We start from the raw sequence: 14,542 nt of genomic DNA, 5'->3' as shown, positions 1-14,542 counted from the left end.
AATGGAATTTCTCTTTCTAAGTCTTGCTGCTAAGTGGTGTTGGAAATATATAGAAGTGCTAGAATATTTTTCCATGGTTACATGATTCATGTTCTTTCCCTCCCTGCTACCCTCCCCACTCCTGGAGTTGACAAGCAGTTCTACTGGGTTGTACAAATGTCATTGTTCAAAACCTATTTCTATATTATTCATATTTGTAATAGTGTTCTTCTAAAGCCCAAACCCCAGTCATATCCCCATTGAACCATGTGATCAATCATGTATTTTCTTCTGTGTTTCTGCTTCCACAACTCTTTCTCTGGATAGCGTTCTTTCTCATAAGTTCCTTGGTGTTGTCCTGGATCATTGTATTGCTGCTAGTACAGTGATTCCCAAATTGGGCACTGCAGCGATCCAGGGGGGCGGTGATGGCCACACTTTTTTTGTATTACATTCTATTCTGAGTTCAATAAATAGTTTCATAATTTCCAGGGGGTGCTAAGTAATATTTTTTTTCTGGAAAGGGGGCGGTAGGCCAAAAAAGTTTGGGAACCACTGTGCTAGTAGAAAAGTCCATTGCATTTGATTGTGCCATCTGTGTACAATGTTCTCCTGGTTTTGTTCATTTTGCTCTGCATCAGTTTGTAAGGAATTAAAATTAAGGATTTGACTAAATCAATGAATTAATGAAATGAGAGAATTCTAAATTAATATTGTGGTCACTGATTTAAAAATATAGCTGAAGTCAAAATGACTTTTAATAGCTTTTATTTACAAAAAGGGTGGAAAGAGTGACAGTAGAGAAATATAAAAAAGAGGGTAGAGAAGATGTCTACCCTAAAACAGTAAATATTGTTCCTGTGCTCAGCTCATCCTGGTGTAGGGCTTGTTAACCCTAAGGAGTTAACCCAGGAGTTCCACCCACAAGACCCTCCTCCAAGAAGGGAAAGTCTCCCCAAAACTAATGTCTCTCCAGACACCACCAGCAAAGGAAGGCCACTCACCCAAGAGGCAGGTCACCAGTTGAAGACAACTACTGATGATTACCAAAGAATATCAGGACTTTTGTAGTCCTTTTTTTCATTTCCCTCTTCACAGGGGCCAGTCACAGCTTCTGAATTGCCTAGCACTGCCCAGTAGGGCAGTTTCTATGGGATTCACACCTCATCTTCTAAAGGTGTCAACTTTTATCATAGGATTCACAAGTTTTTTGATTGGGTTAAAAAGGTAGAGCTCTCCAAGTACTGACTTGTGAATTCTTTTACTTGATGGCATACAAAAATAGGGATGTTTTCAGTTTTGGTTGATCAATTTAAAAATTGCTGATGCTAGACAAAGATTGATTCACACTTCATAATTCCCCCTGTGGTTCTTTGGAAGACTAGTAGTCTCCCCAAAGAATCATTTAACATAACCAGCTTATACTTCTAAAGATCTTATAGCTACAGGTGCATACAATATTCTACTTTTCTAACTACAATAGTTAGAGATAAGAGGGAAATAGAAAGAGAGAGAGAGCAAAACCAATGTTTGCTAGGCGCATTGACAAAAAACCAATTAGGGAGCAGTCCCCTTTGGCATAAATGAGTTTACGTTCAGAATAAATGTGTTCAACCCCTTTTAGTTCAATCAATTACACTCCAAAGTTCATTCTGGATCTTCTAATGGATTAGAGGTTTCTTCGTGGCACTTTCTCCAAATAGTTCATTTTCTTGATTTAAGGAATTATCAAGCTTCTTTTCCTGAAATGTTTTCTCAAAAAAAAATTTTTTTTTTCAATCTTGGGTTTTATGGGAATTATCTTTCCAGTTCACACAGAAATCCTCCAGCTCATCCTTCCTTTCAGCATAATAATATTTGATCACCATCAGATACCACAATTTGTTCAGCCATTCCCCAATCGATGGATACCCACCCCCCATATTTTATATTTTTTTGCCAGTATGAAATGCTTGGCTATAAATATTTTTGTAAAAGTATTTTTCTTTATTATCTCTTTGAGGTACAAAACTACCAGTGTTATGGCTGGGTGCAAAGGGCAGGCATTCTTTTAAAGTTACCTTCCATAAAGGTTAGATCAATCACAACTCCACCAGCAGTGCATTAACATCCCAATTTTGCCACATCTGCTCCATCATTTATTATTTTCCTTTGCTGTCATATTGACCAATCTGCTAGGTGTGAGGTGGTATATCAGCATTGTTTTAATTTGCATTTCTCTAATCAGGAGGGATTTAGAATACTTTTTCCTGTGGTTATTGATAGTTTTCATTTCTTCATCTGAAAACTGCTTATTCATATCCATTGACCATTTGTCAATTGGAATGGCTTGATTTTTTTTTTTTTGTAAATCAACATACATATTAATACCTTAACCTCATTTTCTCAGCCTACTCACTTTCCATGAACTATTCCTCCACTCCATTTCAGTTCCAGATTTGCAAAAAGATGATCATACCCATGATCTTGCCATCACCCATAGTTGTACCACCTCTTTGTTAAAGAATACTGAAATCCCCAGAAAAATCTGGAAAAACATACAATAATTGATGCAAAATAAAGTGAGTAGAACCAAAACATCGTACATGGTGACAGCAATATTTCTTGATGAACAACTATGAGTGGTCTAATTATTCTCAGCAGTGCAATGATCCAAGACAAGATTCATGGTGAAAAATGCCATCTGCCCTCCAAGAAAGAACAAGAAAGATCAGGCTTAATGCATATTGAACCATAGTTATATTTTCTTTCTTTTATTTTTTTATTTGAGATCTCTTTCCACAAAATGAGTAATCTAGGAAAAACCCTCCTGATCTTTCTAACTTGACTTAACCAACCTATTTCTCTTCTGCCTTTTGAAGCTGAACTCTGAACAGTCCATCCAAAATAGGTGCCTTCCCTCTCAACCCCATATAATCTGGCTTCTAATTTATCATTCCATGTTTTCCATGATTATACATGTAAAATCTATCAAATTATTTACTGTTTCAGTGAATTGGGGGAAGAGGAGAGAGGGAGGGGGGGATCAGAAGAAGGGAGGATTTGGAACTCAAAACTAAGTAAAAGAATGTTAAGTTGTTTTCACATTGCAAATAGGGGAAAAATAAATATTTTTAAAAAAGAAATCTGAAATCCCTTTATCTGACAATATCTTTTTGGCTTATCACCTGCCTTGCTTTCCTTTACAAAATCCCACACTTTATCTGTATTATGACCTCCAATCCTTTGACCACTCAGTTCTCTCCAAGGCCATTTTCCCTGAACTAGCCGCTCTCTGCTCTGCGTCTTGATTTCTCTTAGTGTACTAGTTCAACTGTACCCTGCCTTTTTTGGAATTTCTTGCCCTGTTATATCATTGATTACACTCAGACTTGGATCATTTCCACTGGTCCTACAAACATTTTACTGAATAAAAATGGACAAAATCATACAACCATTCTAACTAGATCCACTACAGATTTATGTCATACAGCATCAACTGGACCTTCATGGCTGCTAGATAATTCTACCAAATCTATCTTCCTTATCAACTTAACTATTCTGCTCTCTACATTGGCACTTACGAACTTCTTCATCCCGTCACAAACCTTCCATGACTTCTCTTCTGCCTACTTCTTAGCTGGGATCCTTCTCTGATGTTTCAAAAAAAAATTGAGGCCATTCACTATGAACTCCTTCTTCCCTTTTCCTTAACTCCAATGACTCGGGTGCCTTCTCCTACTTTCTGTCCTTTGCCCCTATCTTAACATGATAACGTGACCTTATTCTCCTTACCAAGGCTAACCTTTCTTCCTTCCTATAATAGATTACCACCTCCCTGAATCCCTCTTTTCTACTTATTTTAATCTTTCTCTTTCCACTTGATCATACATAAATATGCCCATGTCACCCCATCTTGAAAAACCTCCCATTTGATCATTCCAACCCCACTTAACCAACCAGTTTCTCTTCTGTCTTTTGAAGCAGAAATTCTTTGAACAAGCCATCAAGAGTAAGTCCCTTCATTCTTTTCTCTCTTGCCTTATACTCTGGCTTCTAACTTTAGTACTCTACTGAAACTGTTCTCCAAAGTTAGTAATGATATCTTGGTTTACAAATTCAATCCTTTTCTCAATCCTTATTCTCCGTGACCACTCTGCAGCCTTTGACACTGTTGATTACTTTCTCCTTCTTGATACTTTTTTTCTCACAAAGATCTCCTTGAAACTCTGTTTGTTAGGTTTATGGAATACCATTTTATCCTGGTTTTTCTTTATCTCTCTAACTGTTCCTTATATGTCTCCTTTGCAGGATTCCTATTCAGATCACACCCTCTAACTGTAGGCATCCCTCTTCCCTCTGGGCAATTTCTCAGACTGTTCCCTATTCCTGGAACACTCTCCCTTCTCTGCTCTGAACTATTCTATATATAGGTTGCTTTGTATATATTAGTTTTCATATTGTCTCCCTAACTATATAAGCTCCTTGAGGTCGTTTATCTCTTTTTGTGTCTCCAGTACTTAGTATAATATAATGTCTGGTACATAATAAGTGATTAATAAATGTTTATTGATTGCGTGTTTTCTTATCCTATTACTTTTCCAATCCCATTTCCATATCTCCAAAAGGTTAGAAGATTTCCTCAGTTCTTGACATTAAGTACATACCACGATTAAAATTTTGGAGACAATGATGTATTGGATTTATTGGAGAGTGGAGATACTAAAAGCAGGGTGACTAAATTAATAGAAAATTAAAATAGTCTTGGCAAGAGAGAGAACAGGCTTCAAATTAATGTGTGAGCAGAAAGTGACCATGTAGGAGATGTTGCCATACTGATTAGAGATATAGTCATGTACTCTCTTTAAGAGTTTTCTTATTTACCAATCATGATGTCTTACTACTTGAAAAATATCTGTTACAGGATTCGAAACAAGCAAAACAAGTTTCCTGTTTTGTTTTTGACTCAAGGACAATCTGAAATTTATCCTGAACTAATGGATCTAAGATCTCGGACAACTGCCATTGCAATGAGTTTTGCACAGTTTGAAAATTTGCTGGTAAGTTATGATTCATTTTTAGGGAATGAAAAAAGAAAAAAACATGTTAAAATAATCATGATTTAATTTGCCTCTGAGTAGTGGAAAGTAGTTGAATGAATGTAATTGGGATTTATACTATACAATTCAAGTAGAGAAAATGACCCATAGGGATTTGAAAAGTATAGTGTATGTTATATTTGTTTTTTTTTTTTTTTTTTTTTTTTTTTTTTTTGTTAACCAAGGATTTTCTCTTTAGGGAATATGTGCACATACTGAAGACCTTCTTAAGAATCTGTCACATATTGATGAGGCAAAATCTAAGGGTTTAGTAATATTCTGTTGGGGTGATGATAACAATGAGCATGAAAACAGAAAGACGCTGAGGGATTATGGTGTTCATGGTCTAATCTATGACAGGTATTGTGTGTTTTATGAAAATTTTCCCTCTAAGGAATGTTTAAAAAATATCATTAAGTTTATCTTGCCCTAAGATATATTTCAATGTCTTTTGTGGTCATTCTGCAATGGCAAGAATAAAATATTCTACATGTGAAGACAAAGAATTGTCTAAAACAAATGAAGTCTCAATATAAATTGAGAAAATTGTTTAATCTACTTTTAATAGTTTATGTTTATGTGTGTATGAATTTAGATTATTGATTTAAAGCTCAGAACTTTCTCTATTATTCCAGTCAATGAAGAATAATGGAAATTAGGATAGGAAAAAAGTTTAATATGCTAGTGGGAAGTCATATTTGAGTTGCCAAGAAGGATAGTTGAGAAGAATAAGGTTATTAGTGATTAGAAGCTTCTTAAGAGTATAACTACTATTTACAGAAGCTTCTTCTTCTCTCTAGTTATATCACTTTCAAGTTTCCTAATATAACAACTATTTCGAATAGTTTCTAAGAAATTGATAAACACTGGTAAAGTTTAGAATCTCTGTTATAGTATAGAATTGAGTAATTGCCATGGAGTATATTTTAATTTCAATTTGTTAAAGGAACCATAAGTGTCCTAAATTTTTTAGAATTATAGACATTCTTTTCCTCCAAGAAATGCTTTTTTTCAGTATTATCTAGAAATATTTTATCTATAATTGAGTATTAAAAGAAGTAGTTAAATCACATAAGTTCTGTGAAAATCATGAAATCATAATAGTTTCATTTATATGTATTTTTTACTTTCATAGGATATATGATTCGATGCCTGAACAGCCAAATATATTTCAGGTAGAGCAACTGGAGCGTCTAAAGAAAGAATTACCAGAACTCAAGAGTTGCACATGTCCCACTGTTCGCCATTTTTCTCTTGCATCAGCTTCGTGTGTATGTCATAAAAATAGTCTAGCAAACAGGGTAGATAATGTACAGAATGCTTAATCTTATTTCTCAGAGGTCTTGAAAGGTCGGATATTGCTGTTTGGCATATATAGTTTTCTTCATTCAGCATTGCTCATCTATTCCTTTTGGTTTTCTCAGTCCAAATGAAGCAATAACTAAGTATTTTGCTATTCCACTACAGTTTTTGCTAGAATTTAAAATTCTTTTGGTCAGGTATAATTTCTTAGAGTCTCTACCTAAGAGGGAAAAAAATTAAGTGGCTGTTAAACCTCAGAAAACAAACATTCAAAAAACTTTAAGCATTTTTAAATTAAAAGAGTAGCACTTTGGAATCTTTAAAGATAATACATAATATTGATATATTTGTTATTTAGCTTTTTCTTTGAGATCTGAAATCATAAGTACTTGAGGAAAATGACTATGCATAATTATACCTGACTATGAAAAAAGAAGTACCTCAAATGCATGCATTTGCACTGGTGGTTCTAACAGCACAAATATTTGTGCCATCTGTGTATGTTTCTTATGTGGATTGTCAAGAACATGAACTGTTTTTATTAGGTATAAACCATTAGGCTGCTGCCATTTTCCCCACTTTGCCAGATATTTGCTTATGTATAAAGCCTTGGGATAAAAAAGTGAATTTATATAACACCTCCAAAAATTATTTTGCATCAACTTATCAACTTTTAAATGCAGCAGAAAATAATTGTACATATCCAAAGTGAAACAGATCACATGATGTATAAATTCTGCCAAATGCATGCTTGAGGTTTTAAGCATGAAATTAAAAATGTTTACCATAAGTCCTTGCATCCTGTGGTGCTGGGTAAATGTGAGAAGGTGATAAGGACTAAAAAATGTTTTGTTGCTGAAAAATAGCCTTTTTTGAGTCAATTTAAATATGCTCACCATTTAAAGTCTTACTAATATAGACAGTTCTCGCTCTATGTAAATTTGTAACAACCCCCTAGCAGGCAGTCTTCAGGAAAGGCAGGAGGTGGGCTCCTGGAGTGGCAGGTGTTGAGAGAACTGTGGGTGGGTGACAGCAGTTGCTGTCTTGTGCCAGCAATCCCCCCTCTCCAGGCACTGAAGCCCATCAGGCTGTGGGATCCAGGTGCTGGGCCTTATGAAGAAGCTCCATTGGGGAGGGGGATGGGAAGGTCTAAGAAATGGTCCACTTCCATCAATCGAGAACTGGCTGTATTTATTACATGCCATCAGCTGTGTGTGTGTGTGTGTGTGTGTGTGTGTGCGTGTGTGTGTGTGTGTGTGTATGTATGTGTGCGTATGCATACTTGCATGTGTGTACATGCCTATGTCTTATGTGTGCTAGTTTTCAAATGAAATCTGAAATCTCGGTTCTGTATTCATTGGTTAATATATATATATATCTCTTGTGTATAATTTATTTATAAATATCATGTATAAGCTCTTTCTAAATATGTATGCATGTCCTTAGATTAATACTTGTAAGGTTTTTTCATCGGTAGGAGATTGTTAAGACACAAATGTAACTTATGAATCAAGTGTTACTATATGATAAATGAGAGATTTATTTTATTATAAAATATATCATGAAGATGTTTTCATAGATTCTGTTTCATGGAATTTCTGTGAAAGCAAATTGAAAATATGAGACGCTATCTTTGAAAGGCATGGCTTATCTTGCATCTAGTTTATTTTCTGCATATTATTTGATGTCCAGGGTTTATGGATTCATCAGTGTATATTGACTGCAATTCAGATTTCAAATTAAATAATAAAATCAAAATAAATTAAAATTTAGAAAAAATCTAAAACAAAACTATAAAAGAATAATCATTTTCTTTACCAAACCTAAACATCTGATTATTTTTATTTATTGATATTTTATACTTTAAACAATTCCCTGTTCTGTAAAGGGATTGGCACTAGGCAGCATTTTTAAAGTTAACTCTTATTTAGGGACAACTTTAGAAACTTTTAGATTCCTAGTCAGGAAAGAATTATATGTGCTTCATTTGTCACTTTTTCTTTTTAATGTCACATACAATTCCTATGCCATAATTTAACTTGGGTTTGTTGGGTAGATGGGAAAATTCCCAGACATGGAGTTCAAAATTTCTGATGAGAAGACAAGAACACAAATAACTGAATATAGAAAATATTTTCAATGTAAATGAAAGGATATTTCAGAGAGGAGGGCACTACCAACTGTGGAGACTAGCTGCAAAGACTTACTTAAAAAAAGATAGAATTTGAATGGAGTCCTGAAAGAATCTAGGAGGTAGAGGTAAGGAAGGAGATCATTCTAGGCACAGGGGACAGCCTGGGATCAGGCAATGGAATGGTGTTGTGAGAGAAATGGCAAGAAAACCAAGGTAGTTGTATCATAGAATATGTGGAGGATGGGAATAAGCATCTATATAACACAAATTTATGTTACTTGATACTCATAAAAATCCTACAAGTTAGGTGCTAATTATTCCATTTTGCTGTTGAGAAAACTGAGGCAAACAGGTTAAGTGAATATGCCAGGGTCATAGCTAGTAAAATGTGTGAGGCCAAATTTGAACTCGGATCTTTCTGCCTCCTGGCTCAGGGCTCCATTTACTTTACCACCAGCCGCCTCTGATAGAGAAGTAAAGTTTAAGAAGACTGAAAAGATGGGAAGAAACCAGGTTATAAAATGCTTGAATGCTAAATCTGTCATTAAAAATTAAATAAAACATTTTACTTTCCATGTATTGGTTCTAAGGCAGAAGAGCAATAAGGATTAAGTAGTGGGGGTTAAGTGACTTGACCAGGATCACACAGCTAAGGAAGTGTCTTGAGGACAGATTTGGACCCAGTACCTCTTGTTTTGGGACCTGGCTCTCCATCCACTGAGCCACGCTAGCTGCCCCCTAAACATCATTTTAATACTTTTATTTTGAGGAAACAAGGGTCTACTGGAATTTGAGTTAGGGAGTGACAGACCAGTACTTCAGGAAAATCACTTCGATTGAGTTGATAGATTGTGGTGAGGAGAGACTTGAACCATTTAGACTGACCAGAAAGCTACAATACCATAGTCCAGGCTTAGGAGAATGGAAGCTGAGACTAGGGCAGTAGTTGTGTCAGTGGAGAGGAGGGGATCTATATTGGACATGTGTCAGTAGAAACAAGACCTGGTAAAGCATTAGATAAGTGTGGTGGGAATGAGGAATTAAGGACAGCACGGAGGTGTCAAGCCTGAGAGTGGGTGGGGAAGTAATAGTTAAAGGGGAAAACTTTAGAGAAAGGGGAAAACAACTTGGGGGAGGAATAAGAGTTCTGTTGTGGCTATGTTGAGTTTTTAACTTGTGTGACCCATGTATTCTACCATGAATCTTAGGCTGCTATGGAAAACTAGGTGGAAAGGAAAGAAATTAAGGAAAGAATGGAGTTTGAAGAGATGCTCAACATAGATGCTCTAGTAATTTTGTATTTAGAGGTGTGTGAGTAGAATTTGAATCATTGCATCAAGTTTTTTAAGTAACAGAGTGCCTCTTTATGACTTCAAATTCATGATGTTCCTATGGTACATATTCATTTGTACCTTTCCTTTCTCTATCAACTAGCATTTATTAAATACCTTGTGTGTGTAAGCCACTGTGCTAGGGGCTGGAAATATAAAATCAAAAAATGAAAAGAGTACTTGCCTCCAATGAGCTTATGTTCCATGGGGGTCGGGTCCTACTTTAGACACTTAGCTGATTCAGCTTGAGTAAATCTGGCCTTCAGTTTCCATCTCTATAAAATGAGAGAGTTGGACTCAGTGGTTTCTAAGATCTATTTCAGTTCTAAATCTATAGTCCTATGTATATTTACCAGAACATACAAAATATACAAACTTAAGTTTTTAGGACACAGGCACTAGTTTTGTAGGAGGCGTGATGTTTTAGTTCACCTTAAAAAAGAAGCTGGGGATCTGTAGGGGAAGGGAAGCATTCCAAGTTTGGAGATAGCCATTGAAAAGGCACAGTTGCTAGAGATGAGTGGTCATGTATGAGGAACTACTACAAGAGGACCTTTTTGCCTGAGTTACAGACCATATAAAAAAGTAATTTGATTTAGACTAGCAGGATGAGTTGGGAGGTTGGGAAGAGTGTTGAATGTCAAGCAGAAGTTTACATTTGATTCTTTTCATTCATTTGATAAACATTGTGTCTGCTGTGGGCTAGGCACCACTTTGAGCACTGGGGATACAAAAAGAGGCAAAAGATAGTTTCCACTCTCAAGAAGCTGAGACTATATGCAAACAAATATATACAAAGCAAACTATAGACAGGATAAATAGAAAATGAAAGAGGGAATGCATTGGAATTGCAGGGTTCCAATAGAAAGTAGAATTTTAGTAGAGATTTAAAGGAAACCAGGGAGGTCAGAGTGGAAGAGTAGGGAGTATTCCAGGCAAGAAGGACAAACTGTGCTGAGAGATGGGGTGTTCCATTTGTGGAACAGCCACTAAATCAAAGAGTACATGTCAGGAAGAATGATGTAGAAAGAGGCCAAGTTATGAATACTAAATAGAGCATTTTGTTTTCTTGGGAGGCAATAGGGAGCCAATGGAGTTTTATTGAGTAGTGGATGATATGATAAGACCTGCATTTTGGGGAAAAAAAGCTTTTAGTACCTGAATGGAGAATAGATTGGAACAGGGAAAGACTTTACAGGTAAACCTGCAGCCAGCTACTATAGTAGTCCAGACCTGAGGTGATGTGACAGGCCTTAGCTTCAGACTAAACATTAGGAAAATCACTTTGGATAACGATACAGAGAATGGAATAGAATAGGGAGGAACTTGAAAGTAGGGAGACTAATTAGATTATTGCAATGATTCATGTGAAAGGTGATGAGAATTTATTCTTAGTAGATGGGCGTGTGATTCTGTTTATAAAGGTGATGTATAAGTGATGCTGTGAAGATAGAAATAACAAGATTTATTAATTGAATGGCTATGTGGAGTGATTGTAAGGTTTTGATGCCACAAAGTCTATTAACCTAAGTTACTAGAAACAGTTATTCCATTAGTAATAATTGAGAATTTTGGAAGGTAATTGAGCTTGCAGAGGGAGAATAAACTCTTACGATTTCATACAGATATCAATGACAAAACCCCTCCTTATCTTAGTAAATAATATTTATGAGTTGCTGTGTTTGAACAATTTCATCACCTGTTTGTGGACCAACTTTTTAGGGACAAACCCTCTTTAAACTTTTATATGTTAGTCCTCAGATGAGACAATTATTGCTGAGTTCATATGGGAACTTTTTCAACTTTGTAGGGCTTGCTTAGATCTTCTTCCATCAAGATATGAGAGCAATTCTACTATGAAGAAGCAAGCATCAAAATGGAGCTTTAGGGATGAAGTCCAGAGCAAATACCCTCCTCAATACTGAAATTTAATTTTGTCTATTTTGAAAGTTAACTTTTGAATGTTTGACTTTTGAATATTTTGCTATTTCTTTAAACTTTAATTTGAAATGGAAAGTTTTTAGTTAAGAAATGGAATTTTTCTTATTGGAGTGAAATATCATAATAAGCCTCTTCAGCTCTGGAAATAAAAGGCTAAATTGATAACTTATTTTGAATTGTTTAAAATATGAAGATTTTCCTTCACGTGTGAAATTTTGCTACTGCCTTATCTACACTTTACCATCTCTCCTCCTCACCCTCTTCCACAAATCTTTCACAATCAAAACCCTACCCACCTTCCTAACCAGATTTTCTAATGCTTTGCTACAGAATTTTTATATTACAGCAAGCTCATCTTCTAATTCTAACAAGAACTTCTAAGTGCCTTCTTGTCTTGTTCCCCCTCCCCCCCCCTTCTAATATTGTCTGCTGTGTTCTGCCATATTAGAGGAGGAAAATGGTAATGGGGACTGTCAGGGATGGCTTCATTCAGCCTGGTACATTGATAAGTCAAGTTTTATGCTGGAACAAAATGAGGAGCTTAGTCATAGCATAGAAAGGGTGTTCACCAAGGATTTTTCAACACTTGAGTAGCACAACCCCTTTTATTATCTGGCTAGCAGAGCAAGATGTGATGACTGACAGTGATGTGATACCCAACCAACTCTTAATTGGCTCAAATCCCAAAAGACAATTCTTTCTAATGCTCTTAGAGGAGCAAAAATTCATGTTGATATGTCAGAGGCTACAAGGAAGCTGCATTTGGCCTAGCTTTAACCTTTGCCTGGTGCCATTTAAGATTCAGGGAGAACTTTGCCACTTTTCAATGAAAAACTTCTGTAACATGTCATGGAGGGAATGGGAGCTCTTGTAGAGCTTGGTTCTATCATATGCATCCCATTTTGGAGTCCTAAGATCTTCCAGAGGAATTTCCATTTAAATTCTTTTAGAGCTTTAGCTGAACAAAAAATTTAAAGCAAGAATAAAACTAAAATCTTTTTTCAAGCTTCCTCAAAGGTGCCACTATTAAAAAAAAAAAAGAAGCAGAAAAAGATACGTATAAAGGAAATGGCTAGGCTTTTCCTCTTTTTTTTTTTTTTTTTTTGTAGAGGACTCTGTCTCAAAGATCTCGTCTATATGGTGAGTTATACCAAGTTTTTGTGATTCGTAGTGTATTGCTCCAGATGTAGAGCTGTGAAGCTGAGGAGGAGCAGCCCAAGCAACATTAGGTATACCACAGATATGATAACTCCAGTATAGTCAACAAATCCTGTGTGAGGGTCAAGAGAACAAGCACTTAAAACTTTCTATGTGCCTAGTCACTGTGCTAAAGCTAGGAATATAAGGAAATGCAAAAATAGTCCCTGTTCCCAAGGATCTATAATGCAACAACATGCCAACTAACCACAAAGGAGAGATTATAATTGTAAATTGGTATTAATTACAGAGGGGGAAGGCATTAACACTAAGGGAGATCAGGAAAGGCCACTTTGCAGAAAGTGGGATTTTATTTGAAACTTGAAAACAGGAGGTGGAGATAAAGAGGAGCATTCTAAGCATGAGTGAGAGCCAATGAAAATGCCAGAAGTTAGAAGATGGAGTATCTTGTTCAAGGCCAGTGTCACTGGATCACAGAGTACATGTACAGAAGTAAAGTGTAAGAAAAATGGAAAGGTAGGAGGAAACTGGGTAATGAATTTTAAAAGCCAGGTAAGGATTTTATTTTTCATCCTGGAGGAGATATTAAGGAGTCATTGGCATTTATGAATGGGGATAAGGAAGTGGGAGGGGGATTACTTGGTTAGGCCAGTGCTTTAAGGGAGATCATTTTGATAGCTAAATGGAGGAGGATGAACTGGAGGGGGGAAGGAGGCTAACCAGGAGGGCTAGTCTGGGTTTAAAATGATAAAAGCATACTCCAGAATGTTGGTAGTGTCAGGAGAGGAAGTGGGGTATATGTGAGAGGTGAAGCTAGAAATGATAGCAACTAATATATATGAAGCAGTGAGAGAATGGAGTCAAGGATTAACAGGTAGGTTTGCGAATCTTGAGTGATTGAGAATGTGTTAATGCCTTCAATAGTTAATAGAGAAGATGAGGAGAAAGTTTTTTGGGGAAAATAAACATTGCATATGAGATCCAGTTTGAGAAGTCCATTAGGCAATGAAGATGTGATACTAGATGTTAGGAGATAGGTTGGGACTAGATAAGTAGATCTTAGAACCAGAGCTGATGAGATTAAGTAAAAGAACAGTAGGGTACAGGGTGAAGAGCCTTGGAAAGGATATCCATGGTTAACAGTTGTGGCTTGGGAAGGAGAATGAGGAAGAGGGCCGGAAGAAAAGTGTCTCTAAAATATAGACAGTAGATCATAAGGAAAATTGGGGGATTGATAGTACAAAAAGCTGGAGAGAAGTCAACAAGGTTTGAGGATTGGGGAAAAGGAAAAGATTTGGCATTTCAAAGATAGTTAACTTTGGAGAGAGCTATTTCAGTTGAAGAATGAGATCAAAAGTCAGGCTGTAGAGTGTTAAGAGGGGAAAGAAGTGGAGGCAGTGATTGTAGTTGGCCTCAAGCTTAGCCATAAAAGGGGAGGAGATGGATGGATTAAATGAGGTAGTTTTTTGTTTTTGTTTTTAATGAGTAGAAGACATGAGTATATTTGTAGGCATTAGGGAAATAGCCAATATGCAGTGAGTGTTGAAGATCAGGTGTGAGAATGTAGATGATAAAAGAGGGATGGAATAGGATCACTAGTCTTGGTTTACTCCCACTTT

The 14,542-nt window shown here is 36.2% G+C and overlaps 1 protein-coding gene across 1 annotated transcript in view; it reads left to right on the top strand.

Annotated features, from left to right (window-relative positions):
• The window catches only part of GPCPD1 (glycerophosphocholine phosphodiesterase 1), a 99,629-nt gene that overhangs the window by 67,370 nt on the left and 17,717 nt on the right, over positions 1 to 14,542 (top strand). Inside the window, exons 18-20 of the mRNA XM_044663394.1 lie at positions 4,883 to 5,018; positions 5,257 to 5,417; positions 6,193 to 6,328. Coding sequence (XP_044519329.1) covers positions 4,883 to 5,018; positions 5,257 to 5,417; positions 6,193 to 6,328 — 433 coding nt within the window. The remainder of the gene's footprint in view (positions 1 to 4,882; positions 5,019 to 5,256; positions 5,418 to 6,192; positions 6,329 to 14,542) is intronic.

The sequence above is a fragment of the Gracilinanus agilis genome, chromosome 2 (assembly GCF_016433145.1).
Source record: "Gracilinanus agilis isolate LMUSP501 chromosome 2, AgileGrace, whole genome shotgun sequence".
NCBI lineage: Eukaryota > Metazoa > Chordata > Mammalia > Didelphimorphia > Didelphidae > Gracilinanus > Gracilinanus agilis.
The sequence above is the reverse complement of the archived record's forward strand: the minus strand, read 5'-3'. Positions and strand labels throughout refer to the sequence as shown.